The sequence below is a fragment of the Ranitomeya variabilis genome, chromosome 2 (assembly GCF_051348905.1).
Source record: "Ranitomeya variabilis isolate aRanVar5 chromosome 2, aRanVar5.hap1, whole genome shotgun sequence".
Classification (NCBI taxonomy): domain Eukaryota; kingdom Metazoa; phylum Chordata; class Amphibia; order Anura; family Dendrobatidae; genus Ranitomeya; species Ranitomeya variabilis.
This window is the reverse complement of record NC_135233.1, coordinates 781819683-781841905: the sequence shown is the minus strand read 5'-3', so window position 1 is coordinate 781841905 and position 22223 is coordinate 781819683. Positions and strand designations below refer to the sequence as shown.

Sequence of the window (22223 nt, the reverse complement as noted above, 5' to 3'; positions counted from 1 at the left end):
ATAGTGTATAGTGTCAGTGTATAGGTATCAGATTACCCAAAAGGTAGATAAACCCAAAGTAAGGGGTGTATTATACATTAACTTTTATTCTATTCTCTTTAAAAAGTAGTAAAGATTTAAAATTATAGTAGTAAGCATGTATTTTCCTTTTCAAACTGGACTCATATGTATTTAGAGTCCTATCCTTTCTGCTGATAATGCATTTGCACTATAAGATATACACTCACTGGCCACTTTATTAGGTACACCTGTCCAACTTCTTGTTAACACTTAATTTCTAATCAGCCAATCACATGGCGGCAACTCAGTGCATTTAGGCATGTAGACATGGTCAAGACAATCTTCTGCAGTTCAAACCGAGCATCAGTATGGGGAAGAAAGGTGATTTGAGTGCCTTTGAACGTGGCATGGTTATTGGTGCCAGAAGGGCTGGTCTGAGTATTTCAGAAACTGCTGATCTACTGGGATTTTCACGCACAACCATCTCTAGGGTTTACAGAGAATGGTCCGAAAAAGAAAAAAAATCCAGTGAGCGGCAGTTCTGTGGGCGGAAATGCCTTGTTGATGCCAGAGGTCAGAGGAGAATGGGCAGACTGGTTCGAGCTGATAGAAAGGCAACAGTGACTCAAATCGCCACCCGTTACAACCAAGGTAGGCCTAAGAGCATCTCTGAACGCACAGTGCGTCGAACTTTGAGGCAGATGGGCTACAGCAGCAGAAGACCACACCGGGTACCACTCCTTTCAGCTAAGAACAGGAAACTGAGGCTACAATTTGTACAAGCTCATCGAAATTGGACAGTAGAAGATTGGAAAAACGTTGCTTGGTCTGATGAGTCTCGATTTCTGCTGCGACATTCGGATGGTAGGGTCAGAATTTGGCGTAAACAACATGAAAGCATGGATCCATCCTGCCTTGTATGGAGCATCTTTGGGATGTGCAGCCGACAAATCTGCGGCAACAGTGTGATGCCATCATGTCAATATGGACCAAAATCTCTGAGGAATGCTTCCAGCACCTTGTTGAATCTATGCCACGAAGAATTGAGGCAGTTCTGAAGGCAAAAGGGGGTCCAACCCGTTACTAGCATGGTGTACCTAATAAAGTGGCCGGTGAGTGTATATTGTCCTAACCAAACCATGGCCGCAGTCCATAGATCAATACAGCATCATTTGGATAATTATCTCTTATAACATGCACTGGTATCGCTAAAGCTGATAAGATCAACACATAGACTCCCCAACAAGTTTCGTCTATACAGGCTTCCTCAGCGGGTTGGAACTATAATTATAGCATTGCAGCCATGGTATAGTTAGGACAATCTATCTTCCAAAGAGGAAATGGGAGCACCAATTTAAAGTTTTTTTTGTGTGTCAATAAAACCCAATGTGCTTCATGAACCTTTTATAAGGATCTCTTCAGGGTGGTGCACAGTCTTAGCATGCATGTAATAACCAATATGGAGGAAAAGAAAGAATTGCAGCACTCACCCGATCCTTGAAGATGAAGTCCTTTATTTCTTTATGCAAATAACATCATAAAGTGTGGTTGTGCAAGTGACAGGGGAGTTTTACAAGGAGAGAAAATAGCCGTGATGGACTACAGCCGTTTCGCGCCTAGCTTGTGATTCTACGGGTCCATAATCTTATAGATGCTACACACACAGAACGAGCATTAATGAAATTGTGCTGTGTGCATAGAATGTCATATTATCAGCATCACATCTCACCTTATATGCCAGCATAAAAATCACCACACCGGGTCTTTTGTTCATTTGTAGGGCGTTTACTGGCCTGTTTGAGGGATGGATAGTTGTCAACGAGCACTCTAACGAATAGTTATTCACTAAATATTGGCTCATTTAAATGGGTTATAAGAGAGAAGCACATAGGCTTGTGAATAAACTTATTAGTGAATATAGGAGTACTAGGTTTTACCTGTGTTTCATATTATTCCTTCTGCCTCACATTTCTTAGTTACATTGTGGAAAAAGTTTAACTAGAGTTAAGTGAAAATGTATTTGTGAATGTAGAAAAATACTTGAAATGTAATTTTTGTGCATTTCATTTTATTTTCAGTTCTTTTCCCATTCATTCGTCCTATTTTTGAGGGGCTAAATATCAATTTCTTTCCAAAAGACTTCTTGAATTTTTATATGAATGCTGTTACTAGTTTTAAAGAGAAGCGGATGAAAGGAGATCACTCGGTAAGTATGAAGCGGGGCGGGCCACGCGTGTTTACGTCTGCTGTGGGCTGGAACTGAATTCTGATTGCCCCACAACCCCTCTTCTAAACAGAAGTGAGAGTGGAGTGTGCTGTGTGATGGAGTTGGTTCTGTACTCACTTTTCATTCGGGAACCCTTGTTACCTCTTTGTCCTTGGGACCCGATCTGGCTACAAACAAGACAGGAGACTTTGGGTCCAGGTTAACAGGTTCGACTTTACTGGGCAATTTGGTTACACTTGGTTGCAGCATACAGAAAAAGGCATAGTCTCTTGTTAGTGATGTTCCCTTGGTTTTGTGATCCATCAGTTCTTGTCCTCATCGTGTCCTGAGACCCACCATCTTCACTTCAATCTGCAACAGGAATGACATCTTCCTCTTCAGGGAGACAGAGGCATGACTCACTATACCTCTTCCGAACCTTAGGTTCAAGACTGTCCAGACGTGACCGAACCTGTGTCCTCATTCTTCTACGAAACTAATACTGACTGAGCACTCCCAGCTCTGCTTTTAGAACCTGCTTCCCTGACTGTTCAGCCTTCCTTCTCTCCACTCCAGTCTCTTTCACTGAACTTGAACCTGTGCTGTCTGAGTCATGGACTCTGACTAGACTGTCTGACTGACAGTCTCTCACTCCCTATAACTCGGAAAATATTTTCTATAAAACTGCTCTTAACCCTAGTGGACAGACCTCTCACATACCCAGAGACAGCCTTACAAGCAAAGCCTGCAGGAGAACCAAAGTACAACACGGGCCATAGGGATAAAATATAACATAATTTTTATCACAAAAACTATTAGCATAATAAAACACACGTACTAAAACACATTTAACCCTCTCATTGACTTGGTGTCCTCTTCAGCCCGCCACCCTCCTTCAAGTACATCCTAAATCTTATTGTGTGTTGGAGAATATTTGTTGTTCACACATCTGTGGTTTTATTCTCGATGTCAAAACATATGATACATTCATAACTTTTCAATATAACTATATATTTATATAATTTTTACTCACTCTATTATCAGAAACAGAGATAGGGAGTGTACACAGAGAAATATGTTCTCTATTACAAAGGCATAAATCGGGTCCTTCCTTATGGTATTGCTTCACACATTAAACACCAAGGACAAGAGCTCATGGTATTTATCTTCTTATCATGATCCTTAAGGTACCTTCACACTAAGCGACGCTGCAGCGATACAGACAACGATGCCGATCGCTGCAGCGGCGCTGTTTGGTCGCTGGAGAGCTGTCACACAGACGGCTCTCCAGTGACCAACGATGCCGAGGTCCCCGGGTAACCAGGGTAAACATCGGGTTGCTAAGCGCAGGGCCGCGCTTAGTAACCCGATGTTTACCCTGGTTACCAGTGTAAAATGTAAAAAAACAAAAAGTACATACTTACATTCCGGTGCCCGGCGTCCGCTTCCTGCACTGACTGTGAGCGCCGGCCCTAACAGCAGAGCGGTGACGTCACCGCTGTGCTGTGCTTTCACTTTACGGCTGGCACTCAGTCAGTGCAGGAAGCAGACGCCGGGGGACGCGAAGGTGAGTATGTACTGTTTGTTTTTTTACATTTTACACTGGTAACCAGGGTAAACATCGGGTTACTAAGCGCGGCCCTGCGCTTAGTAACCCGATATTTACCCTGGTTACCAGTGTAAAACATCGCTGGTATTGTTGCTTTTGCTGTCAAACACAACGATACACGGCGATCTGACGACCAAATAAAGTTCTGAACTTTCTTCAACGACCAGCGATATCACAGCAGGATCCTGATCGCTGCTGCCTGTCACACTCAACGATATCCCTAGCCAGGACGCTGCAACGTCACGGATCGCTAGCGATATCGTTTAGTGTGAAGGTACCTTTAGGTTGAGTCTTCTACCTTAATTGATAACATGACAATGAATGGAAGAATTGTTGCCTCTGTGAGAAAAAAATAAACTCGCCTTTGGGGGACACGTGAAAAGAAAGAGTGCAGACACATAACTGATTTACTGCTTCATGCACCAAAAAAAAAGATTGTTTATTTCTAAGTATTACCGTATGTTTGGTAGTTAATTTTTTCCCCCAAAGCTATCAGTTTTCCAAAACTACAGGGGGTAACTTATCTGAATAGAATACTGAATACTACTGTTCTTAAAGAAATCCTTAAAACAAGGAAATAAATTAAAAATTCTGAAATCATCTTTATTCTTAGGGCCGTGTGGATTTCCTGCAGCTCATGTTGGATTCTAGAGTAGACGATGCCAGTGGCTTAAATAAGGAGCAAAAAGGTATTCAGTGGTTTTCAATATCTCTTAAATGTCTCAATACAAGATCAGAAATCGAAAGATGAACTAATCATAATGCAAGGAATTAAAATGTGCAAATAATGTCTACACACAGTGGCCGGTTTATTACAATGAGCACCTATGTAATCATGTGATAGGACATGTTTTGCCTGTATTTGTTTGCAGTAAATGTGCCACTACACATCAGACTAAATTGATGAAAATAGCAATTGTTGATCAAATGCAGACCACCATCATCTGTGTCAGCCATGCTTGATGTTTACCTATAGACGCTTAAAGGGTGTTATGCTGTAAGAATCAGGCTGCACTCAGATGTCTTCCGAGTGCAGTCCTATTGTGAGTGTGGCGGTTCAAAGAGGGAAAACGGAAAGTGGACCCTCTAGACCGTGACGACGAACCCCTCACGGACGAGCTGACCAGATAGACTGCCCCCTATACAGGGAGAGTTAGGGGCAGGCCCGTGAGGGACTATCGCCACGGAAGCTGGAGGACCAGGACGGGAGAAGACCAAGAAGAGGCGGAGATAGTAGGACCACAGGATAGGTGAGTACTGCAGAGACACAGGACTGGTGGGTAAACTGCAGCAGTGCAGGGACTGGCGGAGGAACTGAGGGAATGCAGAGGCTAGCAGGGTACAGGAAAGACAGGATAAACCCAAAGTCAGAGGGAAAACGAACTTCACAGAGACTAAGAGCGGCCAGGATCACCGGAAGGAACAAATGATAACCAGGCACAGAGGGACGGCAGGAAGCAGTTTAAATACCTAAAGGCAGGGTAGCACTTCCGGGTAACAGACCTCCAGAACCATAGAGAGGACAATAAGGAGGACCAACTTCTGGGTACTAGTCCTCCAGGACCATAGAGGAGACGAAGAGGAGCGCCGACAGAAGATCAGAAGTGCACACGCGCAGCACTGAACCTGGTATGCGCGCGCGCACGAGAAGCAGAGGCCGGGAGCGAGCGAGGAGGCGGCAGCAGCGGTATGATAAAGGGGTTGCCCAGTCTTAATCTACAAGTCTGCAGCCACTCTGTGTGACTGTACAATTATGAATACTCACAAAGCGCGCACTACATGCTGTGGATTTTGCAATGCCAGTAGCAACGGGCGCATGACCACAAGTATGTGATTTGCATAACTGCAGTCACGTGCCAACTAGATGTGCGTGGTCTTGCTCAATATAAGTGTATTGAGTGAAGCCATAAATGTCTTATCAAAATGTGGCCAGAAATATGCAAATCGAGTAATTACAGTCACTTGACCTCCTGCTTCTAGAACTGGTATTGGAGAATCCTCACTGCACGCAGTGCACACGAGTTGAGTATTCACAAGTCTGCAGACAAATAGAGTGACTGCAGACTTGTAGCCTAAGGTCTGACAACTCCTTAAACAATTTTTAACTTCACTCTGCCATTCAGTAGCTGTCAAGGGTTTACGACAGAGAGGAGCCAGTAGACCTCAGCACCTGATTTCTCCTACTCATGCACTGATTAGATGCACACCACCTTCTTATTAAATGGTGCAAGTTTGTGAAAATTCCTTTTCTGCTCCTACTTCGGTTTAACCCCATCCTCCACTCTCCGATGCATTCCTCTGTTGTATATTTGTATGTTTGGTATTTTTCATTAACCCTGTTTGTATTACCCTGTTAGGTTGGGGTATTATGGTACATTACTTCTCCCCTCTTTCCTTGGTGGGGGAAGGGTACAGACTAAGGGCAGATTCAGGCGCTAAGGCAAAGTACATGGCCCCCAGCATCTTCACCATCAAAGTTAATCCAGGGAGCAGACAAAGTTAGGATGCCCCTAGCAGTAGGGACAAAGAGGGAGCCCCTGGTCCTGGGACACCTGAGAACAGAGTTGTGACAGTAGTCTTTCAATACCACAGGCAAGCTAAAGTAGTTTTGCATTTGCTCAGATGAGTTGTGCCATGTAATTTTCTATCGTTTCTGTTGGATACATCCTAAGAAACACAGAGTGCTTTCCTTTACAGCTTTGACTGATACGGAGATTATGGCGCAGTCACTTGTTTTTATATTGGCTGGATTCGAGACCACAAGTTTGACACTAACTTATGTGTTTCATAATCTGGCCACTCATCCTGATGTTCAGAAGAAACTGCAAGAGGAGGTGGATTCACATCTTCCCAATAAGGTGAGAATATAATAGTGTGCACACTTTTTATCTGTTAAACTTTTATTATGTAGCCAAATTCTCAATGGGCTTCCAGCTTCTGTTTATTGTAGATACTAAGAAAAATGAACTGCCGTATATTTTAAATGGAGGCTCTGACAGATGTGAGTCACCCCGCCTGGGCCGTAGGGTACTCGGTACCGGGTCCGGTGTTTCACAGGGGAATGTCACAGTGGCGACCCGGTCCGTGGCCCAGGGCACTCATGTAAAAGGGGGAAGGTCTTTTAAAGGGAATAAAGTTTATGTTCATGACGCCACCTGTGGTGTTCGGTCAATGGGGACCGATGCTGCTTTAAGGGGTCCTCTGGGGTGATGTTATGGCAGCTAAATGGTATAACTTCCCACAGGTGAAGTGTATCCCCAGGGCTCCCGTGAAGTAGATGGGAGATGGTGAGAAGTGCAGTAAAGAACGAGGACACAAGATTGCAGTCTTTTTACCTTGGTTTACTGAAGACTTCAGCATCCACAGTCCAGAGTATCAGATCACAGAGCAGGCAGGGTCTGGTCGGCTTGAAGGCAAGTTGGGAGTCCCCTTACCCAGGTGGAAATCAAAAGCATTCCTCTAGCGCCGTGGTGGTGTAGTCCCTTACTGCTTAAAGCTTCACATAAGGTCCTCACAGATGTTATCTCTCTCTCTGTCCTCCGGATAGGATAGGACATAACCCGTATGACTGGTGGCATGAGGCTGTTTATAGGGACTCTAGCATGCCCCGGCCTCAAAGGGGTGCCACCGTGCCTCCTGGGTGTTAGTTCGGACAGGTAACTTGGAGTTCAGCTGTCCTGCCGGTCTCTGATATAAGTCATAGAGGTCCTTACAACCTCGGTGTTCCGGCTACCGGTCTCTGCACCTCAGAAGGAGGCAGCCTGCTCGGGGCTGGTCTCTCCCTGGTATTCTCTCCTGTGCTTTGCTCTCCTGCACGTTCACTGCAATCAATTCGGCCTTCTGAATGTCTCTTTCCAGGAACTGTTGCACTGCGGCTACACAGCTCCGTAAAACCTTCCTCTGCCTCAGACTGATCCAGTCTGTTTCCTGGCAAGACTGAACTCTCCTTTCCCTCTGTGTCTCTGGCAGGAACTCCCTAACTTTCCCCCAAAACTACCTTATATATGGGGAGTCACCTAAGCAAGTAGGATCAAAAGCTCTCCCTGGTGGCCTTGAGTGTGAATGTGTTGCATGTTTGTAGTACCTGGTTGCAGTTATCCCTTCTTGCCCCCAAGCGTAATATCACTCTCCCCGTGAGGAAAGCAATGCTGCTGTGACGACCAGGACCCTGGGGCGCCGCAGATGCTTAATAGCGGCAACTGGTTCATGAAAATCTATTGAAAAGCTCAAAAATCAAAAAATTAATTTGCAGTTGTGCTAAGATGATTAAAAAGTGTAAGGATCATTACCGTTTATTTCACCTTGTTGCATATGCCGACTCATGCTTTGCTTTTTTGACACAGGAAGACTGGATACTGAGCCCACTCGCTTGGATTAGTTTGGCACCCATCTAGGCTGTGCTGCTATTTGTTTGGAATTATTGAAAAGCTCATATACCTGTAAAGCGACTGTCTGTCACTCAACATACAGTGGCAATTATCATCCATAGACTTCTCTGTTAGAAATACATGCTTTTACCATATACAAAAATGCCGCACTCTTATCATACTGTACCATTAGTTTACCTGAATTGGGTTATTGGGAAAAGTAATTTATTTTTTATCTTATCTATCCTCAGGCTAGCCCTACATATGACATATTGATGCAGATGGAATACCTAGATATGGTGATTCAGGAGACTCTTCGCATGTACCCTCCAGCAGGAAGGCTAGAGAGGGTTTCAAAACAAAATGTTGAGATTAATGGTGTCACTATTCCAAAAGGTACAATCTGCATGATTCCAACTTATGCGTTGCACAACGACCCCGAATTGTGGCCTGAACCTGAAGAATTCCGTCCTGAGAGGTAATTTAAAGGGGTTGACCGGTTTAGAGAATCTCTTTTTATTTAGTCTGTTAGCAAATTCTGAGGAGAATCCTCTGTTAAGAAGCTTCAATTCTTGACCAGAGATGAAAGGATTTACAAAGAGGGAAACGCTTTAGGCATATACTTAAATGTTTCAATAGGCACCCATGCACAAGACTGAGGCAAAAAGTGTGTTGTTTAGTTCTTGGTCCAGCCGGTATGCATCTACATATCGTAATTCACCTGTAGAGCGAAGTTTATCTGACTGGGCTTTCCTATACTGGAGGCCTCTGAAAAATGTATGCTGTGCAGTATAAGTTATTGCACTTTCTTCTCATGATGGACGGAGGCTAAGGCAGTCATCAAAACGATAGCCAATGTCTGTAGAATACACCTGACAGTATTCCTTAACACAATGTAAACTTTGAAACTAAAGATCGGTGCATCGGTAAACTACTCTCCAATTATTTAGACATGATGGTATGTTCGGCTATGTCTGCTCAGGTAATATATACATTTTTTTGTAGATTGAAGAGTAATATTATGATCAGTTTACAATTACATATTTATTTTTTTTAATCCATAGTCAAAGAAACATAGCACATCCAAACGCTCAAGGTGGAAAACAAACTAAATAATTAGTGCTAATAACAGAACGAGCTAAAAACTAAGACACAGGTCAATGGCAAAAACATTTTACAAAATCCTATTAATGATCATCAACATCGTCACAGTTATTAATGGTGTTCCCATTCTAGTGCATTGGGCTCTACCTGTAGGATTTCAAACACTGTGACATGCTCCATTACATGATATATGTACAGAGGTTCTCTCCTCTTGAAGCACTGAGAGAATAGCTCAGTACATACAGCACACACCAAAACCAGCTGGAAACACAGAAAGGCTGTGTGGGCTCCGTCTGTATGGCTTCCATTTAAGACAGGCTGTGTATGCATGGGATCATACACAATGCTGTATGCAACACATTTGGTTCTGTCAATTATAGTCTATTATCATGTTTATTGCTTTTTACTCTTTAAACAGAATATTAAATTGTGATGTTGTTATAAACATGGTTACTTTGGTTGCAATTATTCTTGTTAATGAAAGTTACATTTATTTTGCTCCTTAAATAATATTCCAAGACTATGCTCGGACATCACTTATTCCTTAATATTCATTAATTGTTTCTCCAGATTCAGTAAAGAAAATAGAGAAAACCAAACACCATACACCTTCCTGCCCTTTGGTGATGGACCAAGAAACTGCATAGGGATGAGATTTGCTATGTTGAGTATGAAGGTGGCCATCACAGCCATCCTCCAGCACTTCACCTGTCGACCATGTAAAGACACACTGGTGAGTTGACTAAATCCTATTAGTGATCATCAACACAGTTATTAATGGTGTTCCCATTCAAGTGCATTGGGCTCTACCTGTAGGTAGAGGTCAACAAGGTCAACAATTTTTTTCCATTGATTTTCTTTTACTAGCGGATATCCCTAGGGTGCATCTTTGTACTGTGTAGTATATTTTGGAAATGGGAGTCTATACATTGCGTATTTGTACAGTTTTTGTAGAGGCTTGTGTGGAAAATATGGAGGATAAAGTAGGATTGGGGAAGATAGACTACAGTTTATAAAATTGGTTAACACTAAAATAAGTCATCATCTAAAGCTCCTCTTGCTAGTAAAGCTATTGTCCCGTGAAGACAACCTGTGTTCATGTGCTTTGTTAGGGCATTTGGACTACCTCGATTAGGAAAACCCTTTATGTAAGATACTTATACATGTTATTCATGGGCAGTTTTGTATGTGCTTAGTTGTATGACTCGATTTGTTGGTGTAAAAAAGGGGAATTCAGAAGATATCTCTTCAGCAGCAGGTTACACCTAAGCAGGTCCTCCATATTTCCTGGTTAATTTAGGGGCAGGTGCTCCTCATTGAGTTACAACCCTGGTGAGCAGCTCATTCAGTTACTACACATTAACGGTCTGTTCGTGCTTCTTCTGAGTGACTATATTTGCATATAAAGATAACTGAGACTTTGAAAGTGCACATGGCTTGGTTAAGTGAGAGCCCCGATTAAAACTGCTATGGAAACTGCCAATATGATGCTGGGTGCCATGCCATGGATTGTGGTTGTGCAGGACTGATAAGAGCTCTGAGCTGAGTGGGTGGGGGATGGAGGTGAGCAGCTAACCACTGTGTAAAAAATTAATGGGCTGGAGAGAGGTGGCTGGTGTGTTAAGAGTTAACTTCCCTCCCAGAATGTAGCTACTGTGCACACACGGTTAGGGTATGTGCACACGTCAGGATTTTGTCAGGATTTTGTCAGGATTTTGTCAGGCTTTTTCATCAGGTTTTGTAGCCAAAACCAGGAGTGGAACAATTAGAGGAAAAGTATAATAGAAACATATGCACCACTTCTGCATTTATCACCCACTCCTGGTTTTGGCTACAAAACCTGATGAAAAAGCCTGACAAAATCCTGACAAAATCCTGACAAAATCCTGACGTGTGCACATACCCTTAGCGTCTGGGCAGGCACTGGTTGTTGAGCTCCATGGAAACCAGCTGTACTCTATGAAAGATAAAAGCTCTAATTTCAAAAGAATGACAGCATATAGAAAAAACAAGTCAAATGCAAACTTGCTCATTTTCACAGTGTCTAACTAAATAAGACAATTTAACTACTGCTCCCCCAAGCGATTTTCGTTGTTTTTTTTTTTCATTTTAGTTTTTTCCCTCCATTCTTACAGCAACCATAACTTTTTTATTTTTCCGTCAATATAGCCGTATAAGGTCTTGTTTTTCTTGAGACAAGGTATACTTTTGAATGAAATCATTCATATAACGTACTTGAAAATGGGAAAAAAATTCCAAATGCAGGAAATTTTTTTTTTTTTAAAAAGTGCAATTACACAATAGCTTTTTTATTTACCATGTTCACTATATGGTAAAACTGACCTAGCAATATGATTCTCCAGGTCAGTGTATGTATGCAGATACCAAACATGTATAGTTTTTTTAATTGGTGGAAAAAAAACCTCAGAAAATGGCAGCAAAAGCAAAAAAAAATCTCAGACAAATTTCTGGGACCCGTAACGTTTTAAATTTTTGTGATATAGGGCTATGTGAGGGCTTATTTTTTACACCCTGAGCTGGCATCGTTACTAATACTATTTTGGAGGCAATACAATGTTGTTGCATCTTATTTCAATGTTGCGACAGCCAAAAAAAAGTAGTTTATTTTTTTCCATTACACTGAATATTGATCAGATTGATTTATTTTATATTTTTATAGAGTTGGCATTTCGGAATGCAGCAATACCAAATGTGTGTATTTTTTATTGTGTTATTTTCAGTAGGGCAAAAATGCTTTTTTTCTTTAAACTTCATGGCGAAAGGAGCGTGGAATGACGTGTGCCCTTGTTGATGCGTGTTAAACGCCGCTGTGAGCGATTGACAGCAGGATTTTACTGGTTAACAGCTGTGGGTGGAGTGTTGGATAATATGTTATCTGAGTATCTTGGGTGTACTGGATAATATATTCGAGTCCTTGCGGCTGCCTGTTTTGCAGCTGTTAGACACCATCGATCACCATCATGTTTACATAAGCCAAAAGAGGTGCGCTTTTCTAACTGCACCTTTAGGGCTCACTCATACTGGTGTAAAATACGGAGGATATGAGAAAACATCGCATAGCACTCTGACCAATGTTATTAAATGAGTCATCTGCAATGTTTTTCTCAGCTCGGATAGGACTGAGACAAAAAAAAAAAAAAATCGCAGTATGGTGCAATTGTCTGAAAGAATGCAAGTCAGTGGGTGCAAGAAAACAATCGCATGCTACACGACCATGCGTGTCAGATTTTTATGCACATCTCAAAGGTGCACCTGACCATTCATCAGGCAAGCACAGTAGATTCACAGCCAGAACCATTAGACTTATATAGAAAGATAATGTCATATAGAGTGCTGAGGAATATGTTTGCGTTACATAAATAAAAAATATTATTACTATTTATTATGTAGAAATGTAATATCTCAAGCCCCCTACATAAAATAAACTAGCACCCTTTCGTGCCATTCATGTGGCATTAAAGGGTGCTTAGCTTTATTTAAGCTATTAAATAAATACATTATTTATAAATTCGATGTGGGGTTCCCAATATTTTTAATAACTAGCTAAGGAAAAGCAGACAGCTGTGGGCTTATATTATCAGACTGGGAAGGGCCCGATAACCATGGAGCTTCCCAGCCCATTAATGTCAGCTCTCAGCTGTTTATTTAGCCTTTATTGGTTATTAAAAAGGGAACCCTCAAAAAAATGATGTGGGGTCCCCCCACTATTTTTAATACCCAGCAAATGCTAAGTAGACAGCTGTTGACTGATATTAATAGGCAGGGAAGGTTCATGGATACTGGCCTTCTCCCAGCCTAATATGAACAGCCCTAAGCCACCCCAGAAATGACGCATCCATTAGATGCCCCAATTTTGGTGCTTAGCCTTGGCTCTTCCTGATTACCCTGGGGCAGTGACAATCAGGCTAATATGTTTGTGGGGTTGATGTCAGTAGCTGTCGCTTACATCATGCCCTGGAGTTAATAAATGGAGAGACATCTGTCAGACACGCCTATCACTAACCCCATAGTCAAAAGAAAGAAACACACATGTAAGTCTAAGTTCACATTTGCGGTCAGCGCCGCAGCGTCGGGCGCCGCAGCGGCGCCGCATGCGTCATGCGCCCCTATATTTAACATGGGGGCGCATGGACATGCGTTGTGCTGCGTTTAGCGCCGCATGGCCGCAAGCGTTGGACGCAAGAAACGCATCAAGTTGCATTTTTTTTGCGTCCAACTTGTGGCCAAAAATGACGCATGCGGCGCAAAACGCAGCGTTTTAGCGTGCGTTTTGCTGCGTTTTTGTTTGCGTTGTGCGCTGCGGCGCCGACGCTGCGGCGCACAACGCAAATGTGAACGTAGCCTTAGTCCTTAATTTCTAAAAATTACTCCAAGACAATCTTCTTCATTCACTTATTCATAAAAAAAAAAAAAAAAAAAAATCAGCAACACTGGTCTGCCGTAATTAAAAAAAAATGGAGGTCCCACTACGATCCTCGTATTCTTCGTCCAATATATGGAGCCCTGTTCAGAAAACAAAGCTCCATAGACTGGAGCAGCAGCCAATGCTGGTTATCATACTGTGCTGTGCAAGCTGTACAGCGTGAGACCAGGCAGCTGTGAACTGCAGTAATCTTACTGACATAAACTGCTTCTCATTTCATGCTGTCAGCAATGGCACCACATGGAAGAGAAATGTGCACTGGTGAAGGCTACAAAAAGATCAGTCAGAATACTGTAGAAAAAGTGATACAAAAATGTGATGAAAAAAAAAGGTGGAACTGCAACCATCTCATAGAAATTTCTAGGCCAACCATGGAAGTTAACACCTAAACAGGAGAGTCGTCCGATGAGATGGGTTAAAGAAAGTCAACATGCAAGTTCACTGCAGTTAGCTAAAGAAGTAGAAGACCAAACAGGGATGAGTAATTTCCATGACACAATATAGCATACACTGTAGGGGAATGGCATACATGGGTGTCATCCACAAAGGAAGTCTCTTCTAAAGCCCATGCACAAAAAGGCGCACCTACAATTTGCCATAGTTCATGTTGCAAGGTATGAAAAGTACTCTGACTCTATACTCTGGAGTGATGAATAAGACCAAGATAAATGTTTTTGGCACTGATGGCTCAAAATTGTATGGCATCACAAAGGTAAGGAGTACAAAGAAAAATGTATGGTGCCTAGCATGAAAGATGGTAGTGGCACTGCCTTATTGTCAGGGAGAGACTAGGTGAGCAAGAGCTAATAACCCGGGCTCCTGCAATTTCCCTAAGTCTAGGGAAATCCTGACTGACCCTCTACCTGAAGTTTACACTGATGGTGTGCATGTTCAGGCCTCGAACCTCATCCTAACTCCTGAGCTCAGCCCTAGGCTGAAACCTCCACCCACCACCCAGTGAAGAGGTAATACTTAAATACCCACAGTTAGCACAGACAAGGATAAAGGAAAATATACACCACGCCGCAGACACTCAGGAATACACTATAAATGTGCAGGGCAAAACAAACACAAATATAGGAAGGAGTAAATAAGATGAAGGAATATACACCACCAGCAACGAATCTCCAACCACCAACTCACCACTCCAGACCGAGATAACAACGCAAGACAGAAGCTATAATCGGCGATGCCCAATGATCAGGAGAACTATTTAAAGGCCATGGAAATGGCCCAGCTTCCAATCCGAGGATCAGGTAAATTAACCCCGGAACAGCTAGACAAAATCTAGCAGACGCCTATGAGTAAATAGTGGTCAAAAGCGGAATTAACGCTGTCTGTCGGACGACCTGGTCTGAACAGCGTCCGACATGACACTTATGTTGGGAATGCTCCTGGTGTGAGGGAGCTATATTGTATTGATGCTATCGTGAATTCACAGATGTACTGTATATTGAATGAAGATACTACCATTATGCCATGCCCATGGAAGATGTGCACTTATTCAATATGACTATGATCCAAATCAGACATCTAAGGGTATGTGTCCACGCGTTGAAACCGCAGCGTCCAGATGTTACAGCATAGTGGAGGGGATTTTATGAAATCCCGTCTCCACTATGTGTGGTAACACGCACCCGGCGGCCCTGCGATTCCGGACATGCTGCGCGTCTTTTTAGATCTTAGCATGTCCGTTTACCTTGCGGCAACGCTGCTCCGCCGCAAGGTAAATCACAGGAGAAAACAAAAAGACCTTTAGGACAGTATAAATGTACATATAAACACCGGTGACCGCAGGCCTACATATCCCGGCCACCACAGGCATTAGCCATGGAACCACTCCACACAGGTTTTTTGACAAGAAGAAGAATTGGAGTGACAAAATCCACCAAAAAGTAGTAAAATCCAAAAAGTTTATTATATAAACAATTACATATATGGCACTGTAAAAATGTATATAACAACATAAAAACAGGACATCAGATGTATTGAAGCAAAAACAGCAGCACCACATGCGGACCGACCGGACACCAAGGTAAGAAACCAGAATTGGTAAAAAGTGAAAAAAGTGCTCGTGCAATAAGTATAATTTATACTTTAAGTGCTAATACCAGGGATAGCTATAAAAACTTTTCACAGAGTCATAGTGACCACTAGTGTCAAGCTATACTATCAATACCCTCCCATGGCATGCATACATGATATCTTAACTAAGTGATTATTTCTTACCCATCTCGTGTCAGGTCGGCCGCACGTGCAACCCTACGCGCGTTTCGCGTGGGCTTCTTCGGGGGGGGGGGGGGGGGGCGGCTGTGAAAAAAAGGTAAATCACAGGGCCCTATGTGTGGGGTGCGATGATGCCGGATGTGTGCAATGAACACATCCGGCATCATCGCGTCTCCAGAAGGGGGCAGAGCTTTGGGCAGAGCAAGTTTGCCGCTCCGTCCAAACCACCGGCCATCCTGAAAGTGGACACATACCCTAAGGCCTCTGTTGCATTTCTGAAAGAGAACAGGGTGAAAGTGATTCAGTGGCCAAATATGTGTCGTGATCTGATCCCAACTGAACATCTGTAGGGAATTCCAAAGAGACAAGTTAAGCATCACTTTCCATCCAGCATCCAGACTCTAAAGGAGTTAGTTCTTGAAAAAAGATAGACGTTGTAATATGTCACCAAGTTGTTCATTCCATGGCAACAAGACTTGGTTCTGTCTTTAAAAATCAAGGAAATAATTCAAAATACTAGAAGTAGTAGTTTTTGATGTGGGGTGTACTCATTTTTGCAACAACTTAGTTGAGTAAAACTGAAGATTTTGTAATCAAAGTTTTATTATTAACCTTACTTTCATTTTATGTGATAAAAAATGTTCTTTGAAACTCTTTTTTTAATTTTTTGAAATTGTACTTGTATTCCGTGAGAGATTGATGAAAATCGTATTTAACCCCTTACTGACATCGGGCGAAATAGTACGCCAATGTCAGTATCCCTGCCTTTGATCTGGGCTCTGGAGGTGAGACCACATCGAAGCCGGGACATGTCAGCTGTTTTGAACAGCAGAATCGCAACCCGCCTTGGATATTAACTAGTTAAATGCCGCTGTCAAACGCTGACAGAGGCATTTAAATGATATTTCTGGCAATCGTGTCTGAAATACGCAACCGGTGACCTGCATGTGATCGTGGGTCACCGGTGTGTCGGCATGACAGCCAGAGGTCTGCTGTGAGTGCCACTCTGTGGTCGGCGGTCATAGCAAGTCTGCAATTCTCCTACATAGAGGCGGTCTGAGCATCACCTGAGCATGGCAAAAGTAAAAATAAAATGTTGCTAAAAATAGAAAAAAAATAAAAAATTAAAAAATTCAAATCACCCCCCTTTCACCCCATTCAAAATAAAACAATAAAAAACCCAAACATATTTGGTGTTGCCGCATTCAGAATCACCCGATCTATCAATAAAAAAAAGGATTAGCCTGATTGCTAAACGGTGTAGCGATAAAAAAAAAGTCAAAACGCCAGAATTACCGTACATTTTTTTGGTCGCCGCAACATTGAATTAAAATGCAATAACGGGCGATGAAAAGAACTTCTCTGCACCAAAATGGTATGATTAAAAACGGCAGCTCGGTGCTCCAAAAATAAGCTCTCACCCAATCCGAGATCACGAATAATGAAGACTTTACAGGTCTCAGAAAATGGCGCAATTTTTTTTTTTTTTAAAGCAAAGTTTGGAATTTTTTTTTTTCACCACTTATATAAAAAAGAACTTAGACATGTTTGGTGTCTATGAACTCGTAATGACCTGGAGAATCATAATGGCAGGTCAGTTTTTTAGCATTTAATGAACATAGCTAAAGAGCCAAAGAAAAAAATCAAGTGTGGGATTGCACTTTTTTTGCAATTTCACCTCACTTTGAATATTTTTCCCGTTTTCTAGTACACGTCATGATAAAACCAAACAAGCCCTCACACGGCCATATTGATGGAAAAATAAAAAAGTTATGGCTCTGGGAAGAAGAGGAGCGAAAAACAAAAATGCAAAACCGAAAAAAGCTCTGGTTAACAACTATTATACCCAAAATTGTCCTTCATCGGAGTTGTGCTTCGCTGATATCTCACTGTGTATTTTTCTGTTTAACAGGTACCAATGGAGTTCAGCACTCAAAGTTTCATGCAACCGAAGAAACCAATTGTTCTAAAATTTGTGTCCAGAAGTAAAGTTGATGAGTGAGCAGCAAAAACATATGGTCCCTCATAGCTCATGCAGTCAAGTCTATATTTGAAGGGCTTTTATATGACTTGACAATCGAATCAAGTTAAAATAAAATGCAAGATTCCTTTTTGTTATGTACAAAAAATTATTAAAGAGCACATATACCTCTGAATTTGATATCAGATCATGCAGTAATTATTCCTATTGCCAACTGTGACCCTGTACTATATATACACTGTGTTCCAAATTATTATGCAAATTGGATTTAAGTGTCATAAAGATTTAATTGTTTTGTTTTTCAAATAAACTCGTGGATGGTATTGTGTCTCAGGGCTCAATGGATCACTGAAATCAATCTTAAACACATGTGAAAATTGGTTTTCCAGGTGATTCTAATTAAAGGAAAACTACTTAAAAATGATGATCCACATTATTAAGCAGGTCACAGTTTTCAAGTAACATGGGAATGAAAAAGGATCTCTCTGCTGCTGAAAAGCATCAAATAGTGCAATGCCTTGGTGAAGGGATGAAAACATCAGAAATTTTCCAAAAACATAAGCGTGATCATCGTACTGTTAAGAGATTTGTGGCTGTATCTGAGCACAAATGTGTTTGTGCTGATAAAGGCATAATGAGGAAGAGTTCTGCCAGGCAAGTTCATCGGATTAAGGGTACCGTTACACAAAACGATTTACCAACGATCACGACCAGCGATACGACCTGGCCGTGATCGTTGGTAAGTCGTTGTGTGGTCGCTGGAGAGCTGTCACACACACAGCTCTCCAGCGACCAACGATGCCGAAGTCCCCGGGTAACCAGGGTAAACATCGGGTTACTAAGCGCAGGGCCGCGCTTAGTAACCCGTTGTTTACCCTGGTTACCATCGTAAATGTAAAAAAAACCAAACAGTACATACTCACATTCCGGTGTCCGTCAGGTCCCTTGCCGTCTGCTTCCCGCACTGACTGACTGCCGGCCGTAAAGTGAAAGCAGAGCACAGCGGTGACGTCACCGCTGTGCTCTGCTTTCACTTTACGGCCGGCAGTCAGTCAGTGCGGGAAGCAGACGGCAAGGAACCTGACGGACACCGGAATGTGAGTATGTACTGTTTGTTTTTTTTAACTTTTACGATGTTAACCAGGGTAAACATCGGGTTACTAAGCGCGGCCCTACGCTTAGTAACCTGATGTTTACCCTGTTTACTACCGAACGCATCGCTGGATCGGTGTCACACACACGATCCAGCAAGACAGTGGGAGATTCAGTGACGAAATAAAGTTCCAAACGATCTGCTAAGACGTACGATTCTCAGCGGCGTCCCTGATCGCTGCTGCGTGTGACACAGCGATATCGTATGGATATCGCTGGAATGTCACGGATCGTGCCGTCGTAGCGACAAAAGTGCCGCTGTGAGACGGTACGCTAAGAGCAGCTGCTATAAAGCCATTACAAAGCAGCAAACAGATATTTGAAGCTGCTGGTGCCTCTGGAGTCCCTCGAACCTCAAGGTGTAGGCTCCTTCAAAGGCTTGCTGTGGTGCATAAACCTACTATTCGGCCACCCTTAAACAGTGTTCACAAGCAGAAATGGTTGTATTGGGCCCACACATACATGAAGACTAATTTCCAAACAGTCTTGTTTACTGATAAGTGTTGAGCAACCCTGGATGGTCTAGATGGATGGAGTAGTGGATGGTTGGTGGATGGCCACCATGTCCCATCAAGGCTGCAACGTCAACGAGGAGGTGGAGGAGTCATGTTTTGGGCCAGAATCATGGGAAACAGCTGGTAAGGCCCTTTAAGGTTCCTGAAGGTGTGAAAATGACATCTGCAAAGTATATAGAGTTTCTGACTGACAACTTTCTTCTATGGTCTAAAAAGCAGAAACTTGCCTTCAGGAGCAAAATCATCTTCATGCTGACAATGCCCCATCTCATGCTGCAAAGAATACCTCTGAGTAGGGTTGAGCGAAACGGGTCGATCATTTTCAAAAGTCGCCGACTTTTGGCTAAGTCGGCGTCTCATGAAACCCGATCCGACCCCTGTGCTTGTCGGCCATGCGGTACGCGACTTTCGCGCCAAAGTCGCGTTTCAATGACGCGAAAAGCGCCATTTCTCAGCCAATGAAGGTGAACGCAGAGTGTGGGCAGCGTGATGACATAGATCCTGGTCCCCACCATCTTAGAGAAGGGCATTGCAGTGATTGGCTTGCTGTCTGCGGCGTCACAGGGGCTATAAAGGGGCGTTCCCGCCGACCGCCATCTTACTGCTGCTGATCTGAGCTTAGGGAGAGGTTGCTGCCGCTTCGTCAGAAGCAGGGAGAGCGTTAGGCAGGGTCCACTAACCACCAAACCGCTTGTGCTGCAGCGATTTCCACTGTCCAACACCACCTTCGGTGTGCAGGGACTGTGGAAGCTATTTTTTTTTTTTTTTCCCCTCAGCGCTGTAGCTCATTTGGCTGCCCTAGAAGGCTCCGTGATAGCTGTATTGCTGTGTGTACGCCACTGTGGAAACCAACTGCTTTTTTCAAAGCACATATCCTCTTGTTCCTTCCTTTCTGCACAGCTATCTTTTTTGTTTGTCCACACTTTTTATTTAATTTGTGCATCAGTCCACTCCTATTGCTGCCTGCCATACCTGGCTTAGATTACTGCAGGGAGATAGTAATTGTAGGACAGTCCCTGTTTTTTTTTTGTTTTTTTTGTGGGAGATTAAGATTGGCATTTCTGCTACAGTGCCATCCCTGTGTGTGCCATCTCTCACTGAGTGGGCCATAGAAAGCCTATTTATTTTTTCCGTGATTTGTGTTCTAAATTCTACCTCAACACAAAAACACTACATCAATCAGTGGGAGAAAAATATTGGCCTCAGTCAGGGCTTGTGTGCCACTCCTGTGCGTGTCATCTCTCATTCAGTGGGCTATAGAAAGCCTATTTATTTATTTATTTTTTTTCTTATTATTTAGTTTCTAAAGTCTCCCTGAAAAAAAAAAAAAAAAACATAAAAAAAACAGTGGGAGAGTAATATTGCCCTTTCAGCTTGTGTGCCAGTCTTAACTCCTGGGTGTGCCACCTCTCTCTCTCATTCAGTGGGCTATAGAAAGCCTATTTTTTTTTTTTTTTTTTTTTTATATTATTTGGTTTCTAAAGTCTCCCTGAAAAAAAAAAAAAAAACATAAAAAAACAGTGGGAGAGTAATATTGCCCTTTCAGCTTGTGTGCCAGTCTTGACTCCTGGGTGTGCCACCTCTCTCTCTCTAATTGTGGGCCATAGAAAGCCTTTTTTTTTTTTTTTTTTTTTTTAATATTATTTGGTTTCTAAAGTCTCCCTGAAAAAAAACAAAACATAAATTAGGTGGGAGATTAATATTGACATTAGTGCTTGAGTGACAGTCCTGCGTGTGTGTCATCTCTGTGATTTTGTGCCACAGAAAACAGAGTGTGTAACATTGTGCCTGATTTTCCTTGTGGTCTCACCAACCTGTTAAGGGATATTGAAATCATACTGAAGTTATAGCTCACCGTGTAAGTTGTTTGACAGCAACAAATAAAGTTACTTTGGTTAAGATTTTAAAACAATGAGGAAGTCTGGTGCAAGAGGTCGTCGTGGGCGTTCATTGTCAGCTGGTAATGATGGTAGTGGTAGTGGAGCATCAGGTGGTCGTGGGGATAAAAATATTCCACCTAAGTCTGGAGCTGTGGAGCCAGTTTCGTCGTCAGGCTACACAAGGCCTCGAACGCTCTCTTTTCTGGGAGTAGGAAAACCGCTTTTAAAGGCGGAGCAGCAACAGCAAGTTTTGGCTTACATTGCAGACTCAGCCTCTAGCTCTTTTGCCTCCTCTTCCGAAACTGGTAAATGTAAAAGCAGCGCGTCGCTTGTGGATGTTCACGGTCAGGGACAAGTCGCTTCCTTGTCCTCCTCAGCAAAAACTACAACAAGAGAGAAGGATGCAGCAGGCGACACAACGGGTCACTCCATGGAGCTCTTTACACATACCGTCCCTGGCTTAGAAAGTGAAACATTTAACAGGCCATGCCCATTACAAGTATATTCTGACATGGAGTGCACTGATGCACAGCCACAGCCAGAGTACTATGCTGCTCCTTTGACTCAGACCACCACATTGCCCTCTCAGGGTACAGATCCACAATCAGACCCTGATGAGACTATGTTGCCCCGCCACGAACGCTATACCACCGACCGACACAGTGACACAGACGAAGTTGCACACGAGCTCGAAGAGGAGGTAATAGATGACCCAGTTATTGACCCCGATTGGCAGCCA

General features: G+C 42.9%; 1 protein-coding gene across 2 annotated transcripts in view; it reads left to right on the top strand.

The window, feature by feature from the left end:
* The window catches only part of LOC143807835 (cytochrome P450 3A9-like), a 118679-nt gene extending 100436 nt beyond the window's left edge, over nucleotides 1-18243 (top strand). The window contains exons 8-13 of one of the 2 annotated variants that reach the window (XM_077289798.1): nucleotides 2079-2206; nucleotides 4429-4504; nucleotides 6513-6673; nucleotides 8434-8660; nucleotides 9857-10019; nucleotides 17869-18243. In XM_077289798.1, the coding sequence (XP_077145913.1) occupies nucleotides 2079-2206; nucleotides 4429-4504; nucleotides 6513-6673; nucleotides 8434-8660; nucleotides 9857-10019; nucleotides 17869-17958 (845 nt within the window). In that variant the 3' untranslated portion in view covers nucleotides 17959-18243. The remainder of the gene's footprint in view (nucleotides 1-2078; nucleotides 2207-4428; nucleotides 4505-6512; nucleotides 6674-8433; nucleotides 8661-9856; nucleotides 10020-17868) is intronic. The other variant, XM_077289799.1, reaches the window with a different exon arrangement.
* The last annotated feature ends 3980 nt before the right edge of the window (nucleotides 18244-22223 follow it).